The sequence below is a fragment of the Danio rerio genome, chromosome 22 (assembly GCF_049306965.1).
Source record: "Danio rerio strain Tuebingen ecotype United States chromosome 22, GRCz12tu, whole genome shotgun sequence".
Lineage (NCBI taxonomy): Eukaryota > Metazoa > Chordata > Actinopteri > Cypriniformes > Danionidae > Danio > Danio rerio.
Genome location: NC_133197.1, coordinates 9,696,442 through 9,717,568, shown reverse-complemented (window position 1 = coordinate 9,717,568; position 21,127 = coordinate 9,696,442). Strand labels below are relative to the sequence as shown.

At 35.8% G+C, this 21,127-nt stretch overlaps 2 protein-coding genes across 4 annotated transcripts; one reads left to right on the top strand and one right to left on the bottom strand.

The window, feature by feature from the left end:
• Window positions 1-1,478: 1,478 nt before the first annotated feature.
• si:ch211-222k6.3 lies at window positions 1,479-5,929 on the bottom strand. Of its 2 annotated transcripts, NM_001083059.2 has the most exons (6): window positions 5,599-5,929; window positions 3,796-4,125; window positions 3,274-3,561; window positions 3,048-3,155; window positions 2,830-2,945; window positions 1,479-1,669 (listed from the first exon to the last, which is right to left on the bottom strand). In NM_001083059.2, exons 1-6 carry the CDS (start codon window positions 5,654-5,656, stop codon window positions 1,616-1,618), a joined length of 954 nt encoding a protein of 317 aa, NP_001076528.2. In that variant the 5' UTR covers window positions 5,657-5,929; the 3' UTR covers window positions 1,479-1,615. The 2 variants fall into 2 exon arrangements, with proteins under 2 accessions (NP_001076528.2, XP_021324957.1); XM_021469282.2 differs by lacking the exon at window positions 1,479-1,669 and having other exon boundaries at window positions 2,850-2,947; window positions 3,049-3,155; window positions 5,599-5,876.
• A 10,535-nt stretch (window positions 5,930-16,464) lies between these two features.
• si:ch211-222k6.2 lies at window positions 16,465-19,140 on the top strand. Of its 2 annotated transcripts, none has more exons than NM_001386816.1 (3): window positions 16,465-16,504; window positions 17,033-17,128; window positions 17,748-19,140. In NM_001386816.1, the coding sequence occupies exons 2-3, from the start codon at window positions 17,074-17,076 to the stop codon at window positions 18,785-18,787; spliced, it is 1,095 nt and encodes a 364-aa protein (NP_001373745.1). In that variant the 5' UTR covers window positions 16,465-16,504; window positions 17,033-17,073; the 3' UTR covers window positions 18,788-19,140. The 2 variants fall into 2 exon arrangements, with proteins under 2 accessions (NP_001373745.1, XP_068072399.1); XM_068216298.2 differs by having other exon boundaries at window positions 16,479-16,660.
• The last annotated feature ends 1,987 nt before the right edge of the window (window positions 19,141-21,127 follow it).

Sequence of the window (21,127 nt, the reverse complement as noted above, 5' to 3'; positions counted from 1 at the left end):
AACCGTAACAATTTATTGGATACAAATGAATAAATCGATTCACAGAATTCTGTTATCCTCAATGCAATGCAAAAGGTACATTAAGGAGGTGCGCGACCCCTTTCTTTTCCTGACTTCAACTTGTATAGACAGCTGATATTAACAGGAGGAGTTTAGTGAAATTCATCATTTATCAATCATTGTTCAGTCCTCTATTGGCCGCACCCCAGACATAAGTCCTCTTATTCTATGAATTCTCTGCACAACAATAAAAGCATAAAACTTTTTGTACTCTGTGTTCAGTTTAAATACCTTTCTTCAGACAAGGAGTTTCTGCAGAGCTGAATTTAATGTTAAACCAGCATTTATCTACTTCTGCAAAAACGCTAATTAGTATGCACCGCATCCCACACACAACAGGAGGAGTTCAGTTAATATATGACCCTTACATGACCTATACAAATAATTGTTTGATTCAAAGAAAAAGAGACAAAAATAATAAAAAAAATTATTCCTATTTTCTAACAATATACACAATATATATCCCATATTTCTCTGAGCTTTTGCTTGTTTTGCTGTTAGCTTTAGCTCAATAGGACTGTCAGTGTTTATGCACATGTACAGTTGAGGTCAGAATTATTAGCCCCCCTGTTAATTTTTTCTGTTTCCTGTTTAACAGTGAGAAGATTTTTTTTTCCAACACATTTCTAAACATAATTGTTTTAATAACTCATCTCTAAATTTTGCCATGATGACAGTAAATAATACTTGACTAGATATTTTTCAAGACTCTTTTATACAGCTTAAACAACACAATCTCACGGCAATTCGTAACTTTTTCATTTAGTAGCTAATTCGTATGAATTCGTATGATCTAATTCGTACAATTTAGTACGATTTGCTTTTCCCCCAATGACGGTTGGGGTTAGGGGTGGGGTTAGGTGCCACGCCTCCTTTTTAAAATCGTATCATTTCGTACGACTGAAATCGTACGAATTCCTACGAATTAGCCACTAAACTGGCAAAACGTAAAATACTTATGTTTTCTCGTGAGATCAGGCTGGCTTAAAATGACATTTAAAGGCTTAACTAGTTAACTGCCTAAAGTTAACCAGGCAGGTTAGGGCAATTAGGCAAGTTTTTGTAAAAGGATAGTTTGTTCTGTAGACTATCAAAAAAATATATAGCTTAAAGGGGCTACATTTTGTCTCTTAAAATGGTGTTTAAAAAATTTAAAACTGCTTTTATTCTAGCCGGAACAAAACAAATAAGACTTTCTCCAGAAAAAAATATTATCAGACATACTGTGAAAATGTCCTTGCTATGTTAAACATCATTTGGAAAATATAAAAAAAAGAAAAAAAAATTCAAAGAGGGGCAAATAATTCTGTCTGACTTCAACTGTGTCTATATTTGTCATAGGACTATTTGGATATGCAAAAGACAAAGCCAGTCAAATCAAATTCATTATGTTAAGTTCTGTTTTTTTTTTTTTTTTAATGTATCTGGTTCTTTTACAAAATAAAAAAAAAGTCCCACGATATGGTCATCTGAATTCCTTTACCCTTTTTCAGATTTTTAAGCACAAATCCAGACATAAGCACTGTGTTGAAATTAAATGGATGGTCTCATGTCATCATGTGATCATGTTGACACTGGAGTATATAATTTCCTCAGTCCCATTTGCTTTCTGTAAGAAAACACAAAATTCCATTGAGAAATGAGAAGAGAACACTTCTGGAGAGTATCAGGGTGACTTTTCAGTGCAGGTATTGGAAATATCCCTGAGAGCAGATTTTCATCTTCAAGACTCATCGGATATCTCAATAAGTGACAAAAATGGCATTAAATGTAGAATGCATGTGTTCTTATACTTCTGTATAAATATTTGGAATAAATAATAATTATGATGTCATATAAATGCATTAAAGTTTGCTTTCGAACTGTTCCTCACACAAATCTATTACAATACATTGGAAGACTTGAAATATCACAGTCATAAATAGTCATGGGACGAAAGCCATTTTTAAGGTTTACCATGGTTTGGAAAAGTAAAGGTTTTAAAACTGCAAATATTTTCTGTTATACCGTTTCTACAGTATATATAATTTTTTATTGTACACGTTTTTCTAATGACTTATTTAGTTTTATAGTATCTCCAGCAGAAAAGAAACCTCCACATCAAAGCTACGGGTCAGCCCCTAATTTAGCAAACAGTTGAAAAACAAATCTGCTATATACCAACATGCATGCTTATAATAGACCTGAACAGTGCAGTGACTCAGATTATATCCAAAGAATGAAAAGATATCCAAAGATGCCTTTTCATGATGTAAAGAAATCTGTGTTATTGACACCAGTGAAGACAGCAGAAATCAATGATTCATTTGAATTATTTAGCCTAATGTGTTTACTGTTAGAAAATATAAAAAATGTTTCTTAAATTAAATTATATTGTTTTCAATGTGGAAAAAGGTTTTTTTTTATCCCAGACATTTAAAAATATATATTTTAGAGCTGTAATCATGATGCTGTGAAACCATTTTATTTTTTTCCGAGGTTATCATAAGTCAGAATCTTAAACCAGCCCATGCCTAGTCATAAATATCTATATGTTAATTTATATTAATGGTGTTAACAGTAGTGTTTCCGTCACTGGAGTTTGAGAGCTTGAGAGTCCTGGTTCTTTAATTGATCTTATTTATTTAACTGATTTAATTAATCTTTAATTATAATGATTCTAAATAGCACGATATTCTTTTAAAAATTCTCAGTTTGTGTTCAATAGAAGCTCCCAAAATGTAATGTTTTGATTGGATGTAATGATGGGCATGCATGTTAATGGCTTACATTTTTTGGTTTATTTTGAAGGTGAAATGTTGCTTCGGCATAATGTATCTCTATATCATCTGTCTGCTCAGTCTGGGCTGTTGTCAGTCTTTGCGTACTTGGTTTGGAACCATCAACTAAAGAGTTAAAAGAGTCAAACATTAACATCAATTGTTGGAACCCCAATGCAATAGTAATAATGCTTTTGTTTTGTTATAAAACATGAATATGAGTCGTACCTTTTTTTTCTTTGTGCTTTTTATATAAGAAGTACATTGCAGCAGCAAGTCCAGCCAGAACTAAAGCAGAAATTAAAAGAGGGAGGAAAATGGCAGCAGGTGGAGTTTCTACAATAAAAAGAAAGCAGGTCACTTTGGATTTCCATCATTCATCTCGTTTACATAATATTTGAAGAAAAAGAGCAGATCAGTAAATACGCAGTGATCACCACTGACATAACTTTACTTGTGTGGCAGGTCTGACTGATGTCCAGATGTGTGGTGTGGTTTGTGATGGTGTTGTTGACCACACAGCTGTAGGTGTTGTTATCCTGATCTTCCACCTCCAGAGGTAGAGAGAGACGGATGCTGAGATCAGATACACTGATGCTGGACAATACACTGTTTCCTTTGTACCAGGAGAGACTCACAGCGCTCACATTCAACACTGAACACAACACTGAACATCTGGAGTCTGGGGATGGTTTTTGACTGCTTAAGGTATTGTTGCTGATTACAGGAACAGGAAGAGGAGCTAGAAAACATAAAATACAAGATTTTATTATTTATAGCTCAAAGTAATGAAGCAAATCTACAGTTAGGCAAATTTTATCTGTGCTACTTCTGACAGCAGGTAAAATGATTATATAATTGATATAGTAGAATATTTTTATTCTTTAAAGTTTCCACTTGCAGAATTTCTGCCCAGAACGAACCAGAAAATACTATAAAATAATAAATCAGTGTGTCAGAGTGACACTGAACTCACCATAAACAGTAACACTGAATCTCTTATAAGTAGTTCCTCCACTGGTAATGATGGTCAGTTTATAAAGTCCAGAGAGTTCAGTTGTGATGTCTGTGATGGTCAGAGATCCAGTTTGTCTGTTCATCTTCAGTCTGTCTCCAAATGTCTCATTGCTGTCAAACATGTCAATGCTCTGCTTATGTATTTCAGCAATACGAGTCTCTTGAGGTCCAAACATCCACAATATCTGATCAGTTTTCTGTACTTCAGTAACATCAGTGTTTAAAGTGACAAAATCTCTCTCAGTCACTGATACTGACTTCACTTCATCCGCATCAGCACCAAACACACCTGAAACACATTCACGAAAAGATTTTAAAAGTATAACATATGATAGCGAGTTTGCTAATTTAATTTATTAGTAGATATTTCTGAAAAAATAAATGAATAAAAATAAGAATCTGAATGCTTCTTGTCCGAGAAATCAAACATTTGTCACTGTTTAAAATAAATTTTATTTTTTACTAATATTTTTATTACAAATTTTCACCACAAAAAATATAATAATTGACATAAATATTATGTTTCTTACACATACTGCTAATGTGCCGCAAAGTTGTGCCGGTGATACGCAATTATATTTAGGGGAAAAAAACATAAAAATTTAAGATACATTTTATAGTATATTGTATGAAAAAAAACAATAAAAGTAAAACCATTTTTAAAAATTATTATTATACATATATAAAATAAAAAAATACAAATTTGATAAAATATAGTAAATATATTTATAAAATAATACAAAATATGATTTAAAAAAAAAATAACTTTAAATATGTTTACAATACGCTATAATAGATAGAAACAAAGCAGAATGAAGTAAATAATAAATAAAACAAGTATTTACAAACATTAATGTTTGATCAATAAAAGGTACAGTAATATAATGAGTAGGAAAATGTAAAAATGCTCTTAGTAAATTATTTTCCAAATTCTCTTTAGACTTGTTCGTAATATTGCTTTTTCACAAATTAAATTGAATCTTTATGAAATTATTTAATTAATCCCTTGTAAACCATTATCATATTTTGTGGTCTCTGGCATTAAAAAGATTAAAAATATTTTATTTAATTGTGATATTGTACACTAACATCATAGCATTTTTTTAATGTTCAAATTAATTTTTTTTCAGCGTGCTAGCTAGGCTATTCTTACCTTGAAAACATTTTCGAGATGGTTAGGCTAATATTTAGAAGTTCATTAAAGAAGAGTCTGCAGGCCTAAATTTGCATGCATGGAACACGAAAAAGAAAAGAAACAAAGAAACTAAAAACATTCAACTTTATTTAATAAAATAGCATTAACCGCCAATACAAATAGCAAATTACCTGTACAAACACGCATTGCAAAAGTTTAGTTGAGATTTATAGATATTTATTTTAGAAATAGTGTCATGTTTAGTGTTAAATGAGTGGTAAATTATGAGATATTGGTTACTTTGCGATCTAATATTAAGCAATATAAAGGATAAATTGAACTTTCAGTATTTGGAGACGGATAACTGAATACCTATTTATTCATTCCAATTCCAATACCAATTCCCACCAATCAACTCCACTGCTACGTATGTTGTTAAACCAGTCTTTTGCAGTTATCCTTATAATGCAGTCACACACTTAAAACGTGAGAAATTTCATGATGATTTTGGGTCATATGCTCCAACGTAGATCGCAGTGAGATTAAATGACTGTGAACATAACCACACTTAAAGAAGCTGCGATATTAATAAAAACGGCAAAAGTCGAAAAGACGTGGAACACTTACCTCGAATGAGCGACAGAAACAGGCATAACGTGGCTTTGCTAATATAAATCTTCAACATTTTGCCGTAAAGATGATTAAATTGAACATGATGATGTAATCCGAGAAGAACTGCCTGCGGAGGTAAAACTACAAGAGACGAAAGACGGTTTTTTGATGCTTCCTAAATCCTTATCTAAAACTGTTTGCACATTTAGAAGCTTTAAATAAAGGCAATTATTAAAACTATTTTCGAGGTGCTGAAAACGTCCTCACAAACTCTGAAATCGACTGCTGAGAATAGTACAGAAAAACAAAGCACCGCCCTGTAAGCCAGATGCACGAGCACGGGTATGGTTTGCAAACTGGGGACTATAGGGGATCTTGAGAACTAAAAATAACTTAATTGTATTAAAATGATCTGTCCTGTTGTAAAACTGACCATTTAACGTTTTAACAGTCTTCATTTTAGCTGGATGATTATAGCTGTGTTGGAATATAAAAATAAAACCATCTTGAAGCAGGAATAAACCATTTTTAAGTTGTATTTAGTGAGATAGTTGCTTGACAAGATCAGCTCACAACTTGTTATGAAACCAAAGCCATAGAAAGTTCTGTCATTACCAACAGAGCTCTGTGAAAATCGCGTTTCCCAATTATGTTTCTTTTTTGTAAACACTCTAATTTGGATGAAATTACCATATCCTGAAGCAAAGCTCCCCCTTGTTTTAGATTTCCAACAAGGTAGTAGTATCTATAAGGTAAAATAGAAAAAGTAGTACACTCTTCAAAATGCTGGTTATTTAAACAAAAATTGGGGTAAAATATGGACTAACTCAAACATTGGGTTAATTTTGGTCCTGTTAATTTAATTTAAATCTAACCTAGCTGTTGGTTGAGTCCGTATTACACTCAGAATTGGGTTGTATTTTAGAGTTTAATACTTTACTTGAAGGGGTGTTCATACTGTAATGAAATCTTTATGATCATGAAATGACACATCAAGAATGTGAATGAGATTAAATGCATGCATATAACAACTGTCATTAAGTGTCATTTGCTCAGTTATGAAATTTTAAATGCAAACATGACATTGTTATGACATAAACAAACAAATCACACCCCGTTTTTGACTTTGTCACGACAACTTGACATTACCAAGACAGCAAAACTCGTCATAAATCTTTTATAATCATGATTGTCATGAATCAAAATGTCATTAAATAGTAATAATGCTCTTAAAAATAATTTCACAGCGTAATAATTAATTGAGACATTTTAATGAAAAATACAGTTATGATACAGTTATTTATAGTTTATTTGAAGATCATATAGTACAGAAATAGGGTCAAGCCATCAGCAGCACCTCATCCACTCTGCTCTGGTACCACACATGCACGCGCCACCGCGCAACCATTTCTCATTGTTGTGCACATGGTTGCACATTCCACTGAAACAAACCACAGTTTGGTACATAACATATAGGTACAGTACCCTGAGTCCCTGACCTAGATTACATAAAGTTACTGCACTGCATTATTGAGGAGATTAAACTGGTTAAATCAGCTGCAAATAAAAAAGCAATATAAGCATTCATTTATAGGGCGTTTATTTGCTCACTCCGCAGTCTAAATTGAATTCTTGCACGTGCTTTGCTCTGCAGTGCACACTTCTTGATGTGAATGATAAACCCCTCTACAAGCATCACTGTGGTTTTTAGTTCTTCTCTGAATCTAAAGTCCATTCCTCTTCATTTCTACTTCACTGAAAAACCCAGGCCTATGATCTGACTCAGCCATCAGAGATCTCATTGTGATGTTTGTAGAGAAGTTGCAAAAGTTTGCACAGTTCACTCTTTAATATGCGCCCCTCCAGAAGACACTGAGAGAAAATAGATTATTCTGATAAGTACTAAAATAGTAATCAACAGTGTGCAAAAATGAGATCAGATTAGCGCAGTCATACACCTAATTAGGTCACAGGGACTGAAGCGCCTGTCATGAGAACGTCTGTCGCATCACGTTAAGTGACCACCACTTCCTGTTGAAATGTACTGACGATCAATCGCAGGTCAAAACCAAAACGCAGCATCTATGCACTTGTGCTTCTTTCACACGTATACAAGTCAGGTTTAAATGTCAGCTGCTGTTACTTAGGACCACAAAAGCAAATGACAAAATGTGCAGCATTATTAATAATAAAAACTATTCGCAGAAAGAGAGAATATTGTTGGTTTTGCAATCAGCTGAAAGAATACAAATTGTAGGTGATGGAAAAGGTGGCAATGTGGGTAGCACGATCACCTCACAGCAAGATGGTCACTGGTTTGAGCCTTGGCTGGGTCAGTTGGCATTTCTGTGTGGAGTTTGCATGTTCTCTCCATATCAGCATGGGTTTCTTTCGGGTTTTCCGAATGAATGTGATGGAAAGGTTAAAAAACGAATCATATGTAAAAGGGACAGTTCACCCAAAACTGAAAATTGTGTCATTGTTTACTCATCACTTGTTATAAACCTGTCTGACATTCTTTCTTCTGTAGAACACAATATATATATATATATATATATATATATATATATATATATATATATATATATATATATATATATATATATATATATATAAAGGGCATCACGATGGGTAGCACAATTGATTTACAACAAGAAGGTTACTGGTTCGAGCCCCGGCTGGATCAGTTAGCATTTTGGAGTTTGCATGTTCTCTCCGTGTTGGCATGGGTTTCCTCCGGGTGCTCTGGTTTTTCGCACAAATCCAAGCACATGCGTTATAGATGAGTGGGTAAGCTAAACTGGCCGTATATGAGTGTGAATGAGAGTGTATGGAAGTTTCCCAGTGATGGGTTGCAACTGGAAGGGCATATGCTGCATATAACATATGCTGGATAGGTTGGTGGTTTATTAATAAAAGGACTAAGCTTAAAAGAAAAAAAAATGAATATATATAAATATATATTAGGGTTTTTCACCTTTATTATTCAGGGCAGTAGTGATAATACTGGAATACATGGGCAGCATAGAGAAGGGGGAAAAATCAGCAAAGGACCACAAGCCAGGAACCAAACTGCAGGAAAATTAATTTATTTTTATTACTTATGTGTCTTAATTTTTATTAGAAAAATGTTTAGACTAACAACAGATTAATAAATCTTTTTCTTTTGTATAATAGCACATGTTGACCTGACACACTTATTCTTTTTACTGTGCTGCATACTTTTAGAGGAACTGCTGACCAGAGGAAATAATTAAAGAATAAATTTAGGGTTGTTCCAGACTGCTGTCTAGACATGTCACAAGTTGTCTTGATGCTTGTAGAAGATGTGAAATGTATTAAAGATGCATGTAATTGTTCAGTTCTGGTATGCCTAGAAGGGTTGCAGAAAGAGGAAGTATGTCTAGGGGTTACAAGAGCCAAAAGACTGCAGAATGACGGATAAGTGATGTTACACCAAAACTCCACCTTTTAATATCAGTTGTGTATATATGCTGGAGTCAGGAAATGCATAGTAGTTGCAAACCTCTTGAATGTAATTCTTGTATTGCATTGGGGTAACGTATCCCAGAGCTCTGTCATTGAATTATTCATTTGTATCTAATAAATTACTAATATTTTTGGCATTGAAGAAAACCCTCTCCAGACCTTTTCTTATTAAACACGCATGGAATTGGCTTGATATTCCAACAAAACTCAGGTCACCGTGAGCTAAAGCTAAAGATCTTTGCCCGAACTCGAAAAAACCGGGTTAATGAATAAACAGTCATGTGATGCATTTCGATTAGCGCAATAAAGTAACCAAATCAAATAAATAATTTTAAAACACGTAAATGACTCATTCTTAATAAAAAGGCAAAAGAGCTGTGTGCATGTGCACATTTGAATAATGTTGGGCTGTAAACGGGTTCGGGCTTTTAAAAAGCTTTCAATTAAAACTGTACTTGTCAGGCTCTGGCCAAATCCTATCGGGCTCGGGCCCTGTCCACCCTAACTTTTATGGCCCAATTACAGCTCTACCCTGAGCACCTCAGTGCTATATGACAGCCCACTTTACCAGTAGGCTATTGGCAAATACTAAATAAGATATTTTGAGTATCTCTTTTTTAGTGTTCAGCAAAAGAAAGAAACTTACAAAAGTAAGTTTACGAACCACATTAGGGAGAGTAAATAGTGAGTAAATGGTTTTGGGTGAACTATTCCTTAAATTGTCATTTAGTGATATTGCAGGTGAAGCTGGTTTTCCCATTAGAAAGTAGTTTAATGCTAACAGAACTGCTTACTGTAAATGTGTTGTGTCAACAGAGTGTTTTATTAACAGCTTTAAATCAACGAAGAGAGTTTATTGTCACTGTTATAAATATAAAACTAGATAACATCAAAACATATACTGAAATACAGGGGCATCGTTGGGGGGGGGGGGGGGGGGGTTGCTAAGGGTCTATACATTTGGGGGGGCCACAGTGATATGCTTCAGCAATCCCCCCCAATAGCACTTCAAGTGTCCAGAAAAGCGCTATATAAAAGTAAGGAATTATTTTTACTATTATTACTTAAATTTATATCACCCAGACAGACAATAGGCCCAAATAAAAAGTAGCAGAAGACATTAAAATATAACGTTTACAAAGAGCGGCAGTCACATATTGATTAAAAAAAGAGATGCATTTCACAAAACCCCAATTTTTCGCACTTTGGGTTCTGGTAGGCCACCATTTCCTGCAGATCACAGAGATACTTTACTTTTCTACAGTACACTGTAAAACCCAAAAAATTAAGGCAGCCCAAACCATTTGAAGAAATCGATTGCTACAAACTATTTGAGTTAAGGAACTAATCTATATGAGTACTGTGAACTTAAGTTGAAGTAATGCAGTATTTAATTAATTCATTACCTACAACACTGAGTTCAAAACTCTTTTAAAATGAGTAGAATTAACTTTCAATAAATGTTTTGTTAACTACACTCATTTCATTTGATAGAGTTGACTGTTGGGTTTTACAGTATACCTATACACTGAGCAATGTTTGTCTACTGAGCTTCCAAAATATCTTTTGTCCTTCAAAAGTCCCTTTTTCCCTTTGTCTGTAGTCATCATTATGAATCAGACAGACCAACACTAAACAAAGAGATCAGCAAAAGGAAAGAGCTTCCTTGTTTTAGCTTCATGTTTTGCCTACGCTATCGGTTGGGTCATGTTGCCAAGTTACGACTCCCAGATGGCAAATGATATCTATGTCAACCGTGTTTTGTTTGCATAGCGTGTGAGTAACAGCATCACACAAAGGTCGGGGAGTTTTGCATTTTACCTGACATTTTCAGGGAGACCCTCTGAGTTTACCACCGCGTAAACACTCATTTCTAATGATAAGCATTTTCAGTAATGGAGAGCATCCATTACATTCTATCCTGTTTAATGAAGGTCTAAAGGAGGAGCGTGGTGTTTATACTGTAACTTGATCTGTTGTTTTCAGTAAGCATGAGCTGATATAACCCTCACAGACAGTATGACTAGGCTTGTTGTGCTTTATAAAGTGGGATTCCCTGATGTTTCCGACGTTAAGCACCAGGACTACTGTGTAAGAAGCAATTGAGAACATTATGAAATAGAGGAAGGGTTAAAAGTCATAAACAAGTTCCTCATTTTAAGACCTCCCTATTTATTTTTAAACACAGTTAACTTCCTTTATTATAACGGATCTGTTTGTTTGATATCATGTTTCCTTTATTGAAAATGAAAGCTGGGAAACCTTTTTGGTACAGGACAAAGCTGCAAATCTGTACGTGTGCGTCAATAGAAAGCTCGTATTTTTATCTTGGTCTGTCACTGTTTCACTTGCCAAACCGCATCCTGTGTCAGAGGTCTCAAAGCAGACCATTGTTGAGCGGTAGATTTTTCTTTAAAAAAAACCCAACTTCCTGTGCCAACGAAGTGCGATTTACCATGTTTGTCCTTTCCTCTACAAATATTGACTCTAGGTCTCTGTTCAAAGAAAGCACACCTATAACTGCGGGAGCTACGTGGTTTGTTATTGCCTGGAGAGAGATACAGGAAGGATTTTCAAAAGGATCCATTTTCTGTTTCTGTACCCTCCCCCTCCCCCTCCCATACTGTACAGTGTTTCCTAAACACAGGGGAAGATGGAGCTGGGGGATTTCCATGGAAAAATGTCGAGCTGCTTCTTCTGAAATTACAGTAAGCAAAACATGTAGGGTTGTGATGTAAGCTACAAAAACTCAAGGAAATGTATAAGAACGTTAATATATCCATTATACATTTTTTTAAAGTCATTTTAAAATTCCTGTTTCTTTAAATATCAAATTATTCATGAAGTTTCTTTACAAACACATTAATAAAGAAAAAATAAACTGTATGAATGCAATTAAAAAGCTCCCCTACAGGTCAACACAGCCATTTTATCAAGTTGTGTTTGTGCATCTTTCAAAGCAAGCATTTTGTCAATGCTTCCCGGTTGCCATAGAGCTCCTATCTCATTCATTAGCAGGAAAGCTAGTTAAGCATTAGCATTGAAACTATTTAAAAAGATAATATAGCACATTTATGTGATACAGAATCTGTTTGTTTTAAAGACAGATTATAGGGTCCGTTTTGTTAAAAATATAAATACAGTGAAGATGATGCCGCTCATATGTGCAGCACCACGCCTCAACATTTCTACTGTCTGTTAAGTTGTTAATATCAATATAAAAATAGGCAGTTCCTTATATCATGTTTTCATTTTATTGTTAAGATAGCGAAACAATGTAGCCAGGGTGATGTAAATAAGATTATAAACTACACTGTTCCCTTTGAAGATTTACCGACATGTCCTCGGGAGTCTGTTTTCCATATCAAACTTGCGAAGTCTGAACTTATAAGGAGAGGATGCAGGACTAAACTGTGTGTAGACATCTTAATATTGAGTAAAAGCCCCAATCAGAGAGGCGAATGTCTGCAGTCCCGCCTCCGTTTTCAGATGTCTCCGTTTTCCCCCATCCACACTGAGATGGAGCAGCAATGTTTTAGAATGAAAACGGCCTCTCCAGCGTTTCCAAAACGCTCTGTTTTTAGCGCTGGAAAACTCCGGCGTAGTGTGGACGGATGGCGTAACCGTAGCAAAACTTGTGCGTTTTCAAACTAAAATGCATTAGTGTAAACGGCGCCTAAGACACACCTGGGCTAGCCAATCAAGCTTTTACTAGGCTTTCTAGAAACATACTTGCAGATGTGTTGAGGCAAGTTGGAGCTAAAATCTGCAGGACACCGGACTCCCAGGACCAAGTTTGAAAGCCCCAGGCATAATATATTTTGGCAAGTTGTATGGGTTGCTATTGCCCTAACCTTGGGACGCTATTTATTTTCCCGCTGCATAAACTGTGATCTCTTCTGGTAAAGAACGCAGTGACGTCATGTTCTAATAACGTTCCAGTTCACAATGTGACATGTCTGCCCCCTTGTGGTCATATGTTAATCATTATCTCACTAAATTATGTATATAATGGGCTCAATGTACAGCTAGTTGTGCCAACAATAAACTTCTGGTGAAAGCTTAATGTATTATCAATTTCACAAGGTTGTTCTTACAGCATCGATGTTGTAATGTAATTACAATACATTCAGTTAAATAGACTTAAGCATTCATTTAGTTGTTCAAGGGCAAAATGAGATGAAAGTCTGTTAACCGCTAGCGCCGTCAGTAGAAACAAGCTAACGCAGAAATTCCATTGAAAATACTGGGGTAAAATAAACGGTCATATTTTAAACACATGGCGGGGGAAATTGACTTTAATGCTGTGCTTCTTATCTGACCCACTTCATATCCTATATCTAACAGGCAGTGAAGATTGCTGATTTTTAAAGAAATCGGATCTTTAACGTGACAGTTTTGTAATGGAAAGACAGTTCACTGGAAGCCCTTTGGCTGTGTGCATATGGGCCATTTTCAAGTTGTTCTGACACCTAGGGGTGTTTGTGCTTCTTTCAAAACAAGCATTTTGACGATGCTCACCGCCTGCCATGGAGTTCCTAAACAATCTCATTAGGAGAAAAGCTAACCCTGCTGAAAAATCCAGCTTAAGGCTGGTTGGCTGGTTTTAGCTGGTCGACCAGGCTGGTTTTAGAAGGGTTTTGGCCACTTCCAGGCTGGTTTCCAGCCATTTGCAGCCTGCTCTTAGCTGGTCAGGCTGGGAGATGACCAGCTAAAACCAGCTTGACCAGCCTAGCCAAGCTGGGCGTCCAGCCAAAACCAGCTATATCCAGCTTAAACTAGGCTGGTCAAGCTGGTTTTAGCTGGATTTGGCTGGTCATTTTCCAGCCTGACCAGCTAAGACCAGGCTGGAAAGGGCTGGAAACCAGCCTGGAAATGGCCAAAACCCCTCTAAAACCAGGCTGGTCAACCAGCTAAAACCAGCCAACCAGCCTAGGCTGGTTTAAGCTGTTTTTTTTTAAGCAGGGAAGTAAGCGTTAGCATTTAAATTATTTTACAAAAGATAATATACCACATCTATCTGTGCATTAAAGACACATTACAAAGTGTAGCATAGTACTTTCATGCAAGTTGCAAGTTGATCTCTTCTAAAAAAAGAACGCAGTGACATCACGATGCAATAACGTTTCACAGATTCAAATTTGTAATTTACACGCGTCTGCCCCCTTGTGGTCATATGCTATTCTATATCTCACTAAAATATGTGTATGATAAAGTAACTGCAGCTAAGGATAAAAAAATCAATCAATTATAGGTTAAAAAATAAATATCCTATGTACATTATATGTTTTTTATCTTTAAAATATCATAATTTACATGACCTTCTCTAGTATTATAATTTTTTTTAAATAACATAGCAAGTTAATATCTATATTGTCTTTGTTTCGAGTTGTTATTCATATTTGTCACATTTTATTTATGATTATGTAATGTAATGTAATGTGTATTTGTATAGCGCATTTATTGTGTATGGCCGTACTCCCAAAGTGCTTCACAATCATTATGGAGGTCTCTCCTCACCATCAGTGTGCAGTATCCACTTGGATGATGCGACGGCAGCCACAGGACAACGACGCCAGTGCGCTCACCACACACCAGCTATTGGTGAAGTCGAGAGACAGTGATAGAGCCAATTTGATGGATGGGGATAATTGGGAGGCCATGATCGTAAGGGCCGATTGAGGGACTTTGGCTTGGACACTGGGGTTACACCCCTGCTCTTTCACGAGAAGTGCCATGGGATTTTTAATGACCACAGAGAGTCAGGACCTCGGTTTAATATCTCATCCGAAAGATGGTGCCCACTTACAGCATTGTGTCCCCATCACTTTTTACTGGGGCAGTAGGACTCACACAGACCACATTTTGAGCGCCCCCTGCTGGCCTCTCTAACACCACTTCCAACAGCAACCTTTTTCCATGCGGTCTCTCATCCAGGCACTACTAACCAGGATCAGCCTTGCTTAGCTAGTGCATGTGATTTTAATTCATTCATTAATTTTCTTGTCGACTTAGTCCCTTTATTAATCTGGGGTTGCCACAGCGGAATGAACCGCCAACTTATCCAGCAAATTTTCATGCAGCGAATGCCCGTCCAGCCACAACCCATCTCTTGGAAACATCCACACACATTCACATACACACTCATACACTACTGACAATTTAGCTTACCCAATTCACCTGTAAGGCATGTCTTTGGACTGTGGGGGAAACCGGAGCACCCGGAGGAAACCCACGCAAATGCTGGGAGAACATGCAAACACACAGAAATGCCAACTGAGCCGAGGATCGAACCAACGACCTACTTGCTGTGAGGCGACAGCACTACCTACTGCGCCACTGCATCGCCTGTTATTTAAATTTTTGGAATAATTTCAAAAATAGAGCTAAAATATAAACAAAGGTAATATTAGTAAACTCTACTTCACACTCAAGATGTAAAATATATAAACAAGGAAAGACTGTACAAACATCCTGCCAGAGGGTGACCTAAATACTGTTTTCTGAGCAGTGCTTAATCAGAATGAAGGAAAATACAAGTTCAGACAAGAAACTGGGACACTTTAATAATGCAATAATGAATGATTTCTCAGCATGAGCAGATACTGTCAAGTAAATAAACCTAATGTTTAAGATTAGAGGATGTGTCTATTCCCTACAAAAATATGCTTATTCATGTATGCTGTTTACTTTCAATCTGTTTTTCCCAGATAGTTGCGGTAAAATTGGAAACATAGGTGTGAAGTAGTTGCTAGCTACAGTATTTATATATTATGAGTGTGTGCAAAGGAAATCTTTAATATCTGAAGTTAAAACTTCAGACATTAATTAAATATGTTCTTTATTTACATGAAACTCAAAATATTGGACACAATGGGACACTTCACTCTAACTCTAACTGTAAAAGAAAAATCATAGCTATATTTGTACAGTTGTAAAATATTTGGCTATTAGGCTACCAGTTATTATTTTTATTAGTTATTTTAGTGTGAGTGTTTAAGAAGTGGAGGCCTATTCACCTTTATTTTCAGCTACCATCCACAAAGTCTGTTCTTGTTTTATATAGTTAAATAAATTTAAATCAATAAAATAAATTTAAATCAACAAAAATAAATCAATTAAAAGTGTGTTTAAGTTGAGCTCATTCAAATGCAAAGCAGCTAAACAAGGATTCAAACATAAAAAGTAAGATAAACTGATACTAACTGTTATACCTCGTACACTAAACACAATAATTAAACAGAATATTAAATTAAAAAGCGATTGTTGTTTCTTCTAACACAAACTAATAATTCCTTGTTTATGTGTGAACTACATTTGCCTCAAGAATAGAAAGAAAAAAAACTACATGTGGCGCTGTTTTGATTTTTTCGGCTCGCGTTGATGACGTCACCACAGGCGCCTTCAGTTGTCTGTTGTGTTCCGAGCTGAGGTAAGCGACAGTTCACGGAGCTTTGTGTTTTACACAATTAATAAACATTAATATTTACACTGTCGTTGCTGGATTATTTCAATATTGCTGATGTTGTTTGTTCGTCTCTTCAAGCTTCTGCTGACCGAATACACATTTAGCATAGTAGACAACGACGTAAGGAAAAATTGTCAAATTTCTTACGACCTAAACAATTTAACGCGTGTTTTTGTTAGTTTTGGGTCAGATTAGCCTGATGTTTTATCAATAGAAATGCGCATTAGGGAATATTTTCATTTTATTTCACAGATGTTAAAACCAAACTGACTCACAGACAATATGAATACTTGTAATAAGTGAATTTATGTAAAAATATATAGACTCAAGCAACAGACTTGATATAACAGGCTTGTGTTTATGAACGAATCAGTGTGATAACATCTATTGCTGTGGTTTTGTCAGTTCTGCTTCTTGTATCACACATTGGTTTTCTTCAGTGAAGCTCCTCACACAATATTTGACCAATAAATGCTGGATTGTTGTCCCCAGATGGCAAGTGAAGAAGAGTCTGTAAAAAGGACACCGCCAACATGGATGGTCCACAATCCTGCAGAATAAAACATGAAGATGCTGAAGAACTAATAGGTTGGTGTTTATACTTGGTTCTTTATTATAACATTATAGAGCTTAAATAATTTCTTGAAGCAATTCTTGCAGACAGCACTGCATAATTAAGCTCACAATATGCACAAAAATAAATGCTTATTTAAGGTACTGACGTGATGTCAAATGCTGAGTAAGGGATAAAGTACATTCATGCAGATGTTATCACAGAATAAAGCCTGACATGCTTAAACATCTAGAACAACCTAGATGTTAATCAAACTCGATTTCTGGAAGGCCGCAGCTCTGCACAGCTTTGCTCCAACCCTAATCAAATACATCTGATCCAACTACTCAGAATGTTCAGGACTACTAGAGACTGTTAAGCAGGTGTGAGTTGGAACTGGTTGAAGCTAAGCTATGCAGAGCTGCTGCCCTGCAGGAATTGAGTTTGAGACTATTGATGTAAATGATTTATTGCATAACATCCACATAAGACACCTGAAAATCAAACAATTTAAAGTTGTACTTTTGTTTTGATCTTTGATAATATTACAGAACTTTCAGCTATCCTTTAGATAGCCTTGCAGTTTTTAATAATCATACAATACATTAAGATAGGAAAATCAAACGTTTTTGAAAGGTTTCACTTTCATTTTAGACCTGATGGAGGAGAACAGGCAGACTGGAGAACTCCTTGAAGCAGTAGAGAAACATCAGGACACACATGGACAAAAATCCATGAGTCCCTCTTTCCAAAGCAGACCTGAAGTACACTTCACATGCCCTCAGTGTGGAAAGAGTTTCTCATGTGATCAGAGTCTCAATCTTCACATGAAGTTTCATCGGGGAACAAAGCCGTATGCATGTGATCAATGCGATAAGATATTCACACTAAAAACAAACCTTAATGAACACATGAAAATTCACACTGCAAAGATGCTTTACACATGTGGTCAGTGCGGGACGATATTCACAGATGAAGGAAACCTTAATGAACACATGAAATCCCATGTTGTAGAGATGCCATTCACATGTGGTCATTGCGGCAAAAGATTCACATATAAGGGAAACTTTAATGAACACATGAAAATCCACACTGGAGAGAGGCCTTATGCATGTGATCAGTGTGGGAAGAGATTCACACATAAAGGAAATCTCAATAAACATATAATAGTTCACACAGGAGAGAAGCCGCACTCCTGTGATCAGTGCGGGAAGAAATTTAAACTCAAGCACATCCTCAATGACCACATGAAGATCCACACCGGAGAGATGCCGTATATGTGTGATCAGTGCGGGACGAGTTTCAGAAAGTTGGACACCTTCAGGTTACATCTGCGATATCATTCTGGAGTAAGACCGTTTTCTTGCGATCAGTGTGGTAAACATTTCTTTACATCCGTTGCACTTAAGTATCATGTTAAAGTTCATGCAAAGGTGAAGCCTCATGTTTGCTCTTTGTGTGGAAAGAGTTTTATGGAATTGAGCGGTTTAAAAAAACACCAGAAAAGACACAGCGGTGTGAAGAACCATGTGTGTTTCGCGTGTGGGAATACCTTTTTTGATGGCGCCCAACTGAAGCGGCACCAGAGAGTTCACACTGGAGAGAAACCATACGACTGTCCACACTGTGACAAGAGATTCAGTCAGCCAGGACATCTGAAAACGCATGAGAAGATCCACTCTGGAGAAAAGTGACACGTGTGTGATCAGTGCGGGAAGAGTTTTATACGTAAAGGACACCTTAGGGATCACATGAAAATCCATGTGAAAGTGAAAGTGCATCCCTGTCCTGCATGTGGGAAAAAATTTGCTTACTTAAATTCTCTGAACAATCATACAAAAAACAAATGTCTAAAATCACAGTAAGTTGTTCCACTCTAGTCTTTTGAAATGTGAAGTTCAGATCAGTTCAAATTTTTTATTCCTCCTAAAAGGTGTAATATGCTTTATTATAATGCTTTATGGACTCTTAGTCTAATTATACCATGATTGTGACTTTATCAGCTGTAATATATGAAGTTTAACAATAAATGTTAATGTTTAATTTGTGCCATGTGTTTTGATTATTTCTTAGAGCATGTATATATATATATATATATATATATATATATATATATGATATATGAGCATATATATGATGAGTTCAGATGCAAAAACCTCGAAGTGCCGTCTGACATTTCCATTGGAAATGAGCATTTATCTCAGACTCCTATGTTTATGTTGAGTTGTTTAATTTGAAAAACCTTTAAAAGAGTGTATTCTTTGCCGTAAGCTTGATGTTACTGAACCTAAACACAGGTGCCTCATAAAAATGCTCTGTTTTTGAAGGAAATTTCAAACGGCTTTTAGAGGTTTCTGCATATGAACTCTTCATATATTAATTCATTTATTTATTTTCTTTTCTGCTTAGTCCCTTTATTATTCAGGGGTTGCCACAGTGGAATGAACCGCCAGCTTATCCAGCATAAGTTTTACGCAGAGGATGCCCTTCAAGCCTCCAAGCTTAAGGGAAAAAAGTTGTACAAAGGCCAATTGATAATACACAGTCGGACACAACATCATACAGAAAGCATAAGAGAAAAAAATAGAGGTAAATATATTTTTTAAAAATAATATTAATTTACAGAGAAATGTGTAGGCTCCACAACTCGGCACAGCCAATTTAGTTTATTCAATTCACCTATAGTGCATGTCTTTGGACTGTGGGGGAAACCGGAGCACTTGGAGGAAACCCATGCCAACTATGGGAAAATATGCAAACTCCACACAGATATGCTAACTGACCCTGCTGGGGCTCGAACCAGCAACCTTCTTGCTGTGAGGCGATCGTGCTACCCACTGTGCCACCGGGACACCCACACTATATTGGAAGTTATTAAATATGTTGACTTTAATAAGATTTCTGTATATTATTTGACTAAATAACATAATAGCCATTTGTAGTGACAATGTTAATGATGTTCTGCGCAAGGTTACCTTAAATGATAGTGTCACACAAGCAAACTTTAAAGTAATGTTTTTGTGTTGTCATATACTACACGCCATGTTTTTGCCAAGTAAGATGTGATCCTCAATTGACATCTATGTCGATCCTGGACGATCTTTTTTTGTTCAAAAATGCAATCCATATCCATTCCCTACCCCTAAACCCAACCATAACTGTAAATTATTCCTAAAACCAGAGGGGAATAATAGTTGGATAACAATTATGTAGAAGTGCATAGATCTATCTGTAAGCCTAAATTTAACATAAATAGTAAACATATCACTTAATTCTGATTGTCTGATTAATTTCAGTGTATTATTTGACTAAATAATGTAAAAGCCTTTTGTAGTGACAAGGTTAATGATGTTCTGCCCAATGTTACCTTGCAAATGAAATAGTCACCCAAGCAGACTTTAAAATAATGTTTTTAGTGTTGGCGTATTTGCACTTCCTGTTTCTTTCCTTCACTTTCGCCAATTGGTGAAGTTTTTTTCCTTTGTCACTGTTGCCATTGGCTTGCATAGTTTGGGACTTTTAGAGCTTTGCATTGATGGATTACTCTTCAGTGTTTGGACCCCCAGCAGTGAATATTAAAGCACATTGAACTGAACTGAGCTAATCTGAACTGAACTTAAACTCTGAAAACTGATCTACACTGTTTTAATTTACTCTAATTTTCTATGTGAAGCTGCTTCTTTGACACAATCTACATTGCAAAAGTGCTATACAAATAATAAAGATGAATTGAATTGAACTTTGCAAAGAACAATGCGATCCTGGATTGACATCTATGTTGATCCTGGAACATATGTTTTGTTTGGAAATGTAATCCATATACATTCCCTACCCCTAAACCCAACAATAAATGTAATTACTCCCCAAATCCCAAAGAAATATTAATAATAGTTTAGGTGAATTTAATAAATATTATCAACAATGAATTTAGCCTAAACTTAACATAAACTGTAAAAGTTTCCCCTAATTCCGATTGGCTGAATAGATGTTCCAGGATCAACATAGACGTTAATGCACATGCCCTGGTGAAATCA

Bases quoted from the DNA above. Each gene is read 5' to 3' on its own strand.
- si:ch211-222k6.3 (NM_001083059.2), bottom strand. From the start codon at position 5,656: ATGTTGAAGATTTATATTAGCAAAGCCACGTTATGCCTGTTTCTGTCG. The intron at 3,562-3,795 runs GTGAGTTCAGTG...TATGTTTTCTAG, and splicing joins ATTCAGTGTTACTGTTTATG to CTCCTCTTCCTGTTCCTGTA. The intron at 3,156-3,273 runs GTAAAGTTATGT...TTTTTATTGTAG, and splicing joins CAGTCAGACCTGCCACACAA to AAACTCCACCTGCTGCCATT.
- si:ch211-222k6.2 (NM_001386816.1), top strand. From the start codon at position 17,074: ATGGATGGTCCACAATCCTGCAGAATAAAACATGAAGATGCTGAAGAA. The intron at 17,129-17,747 runs GTTGGTGTTTAT...CTTTCATTTTAG, and splicing joins AGATGCTGAAGAACTAATAG to ACCTGATGGAGGAGAACAGG.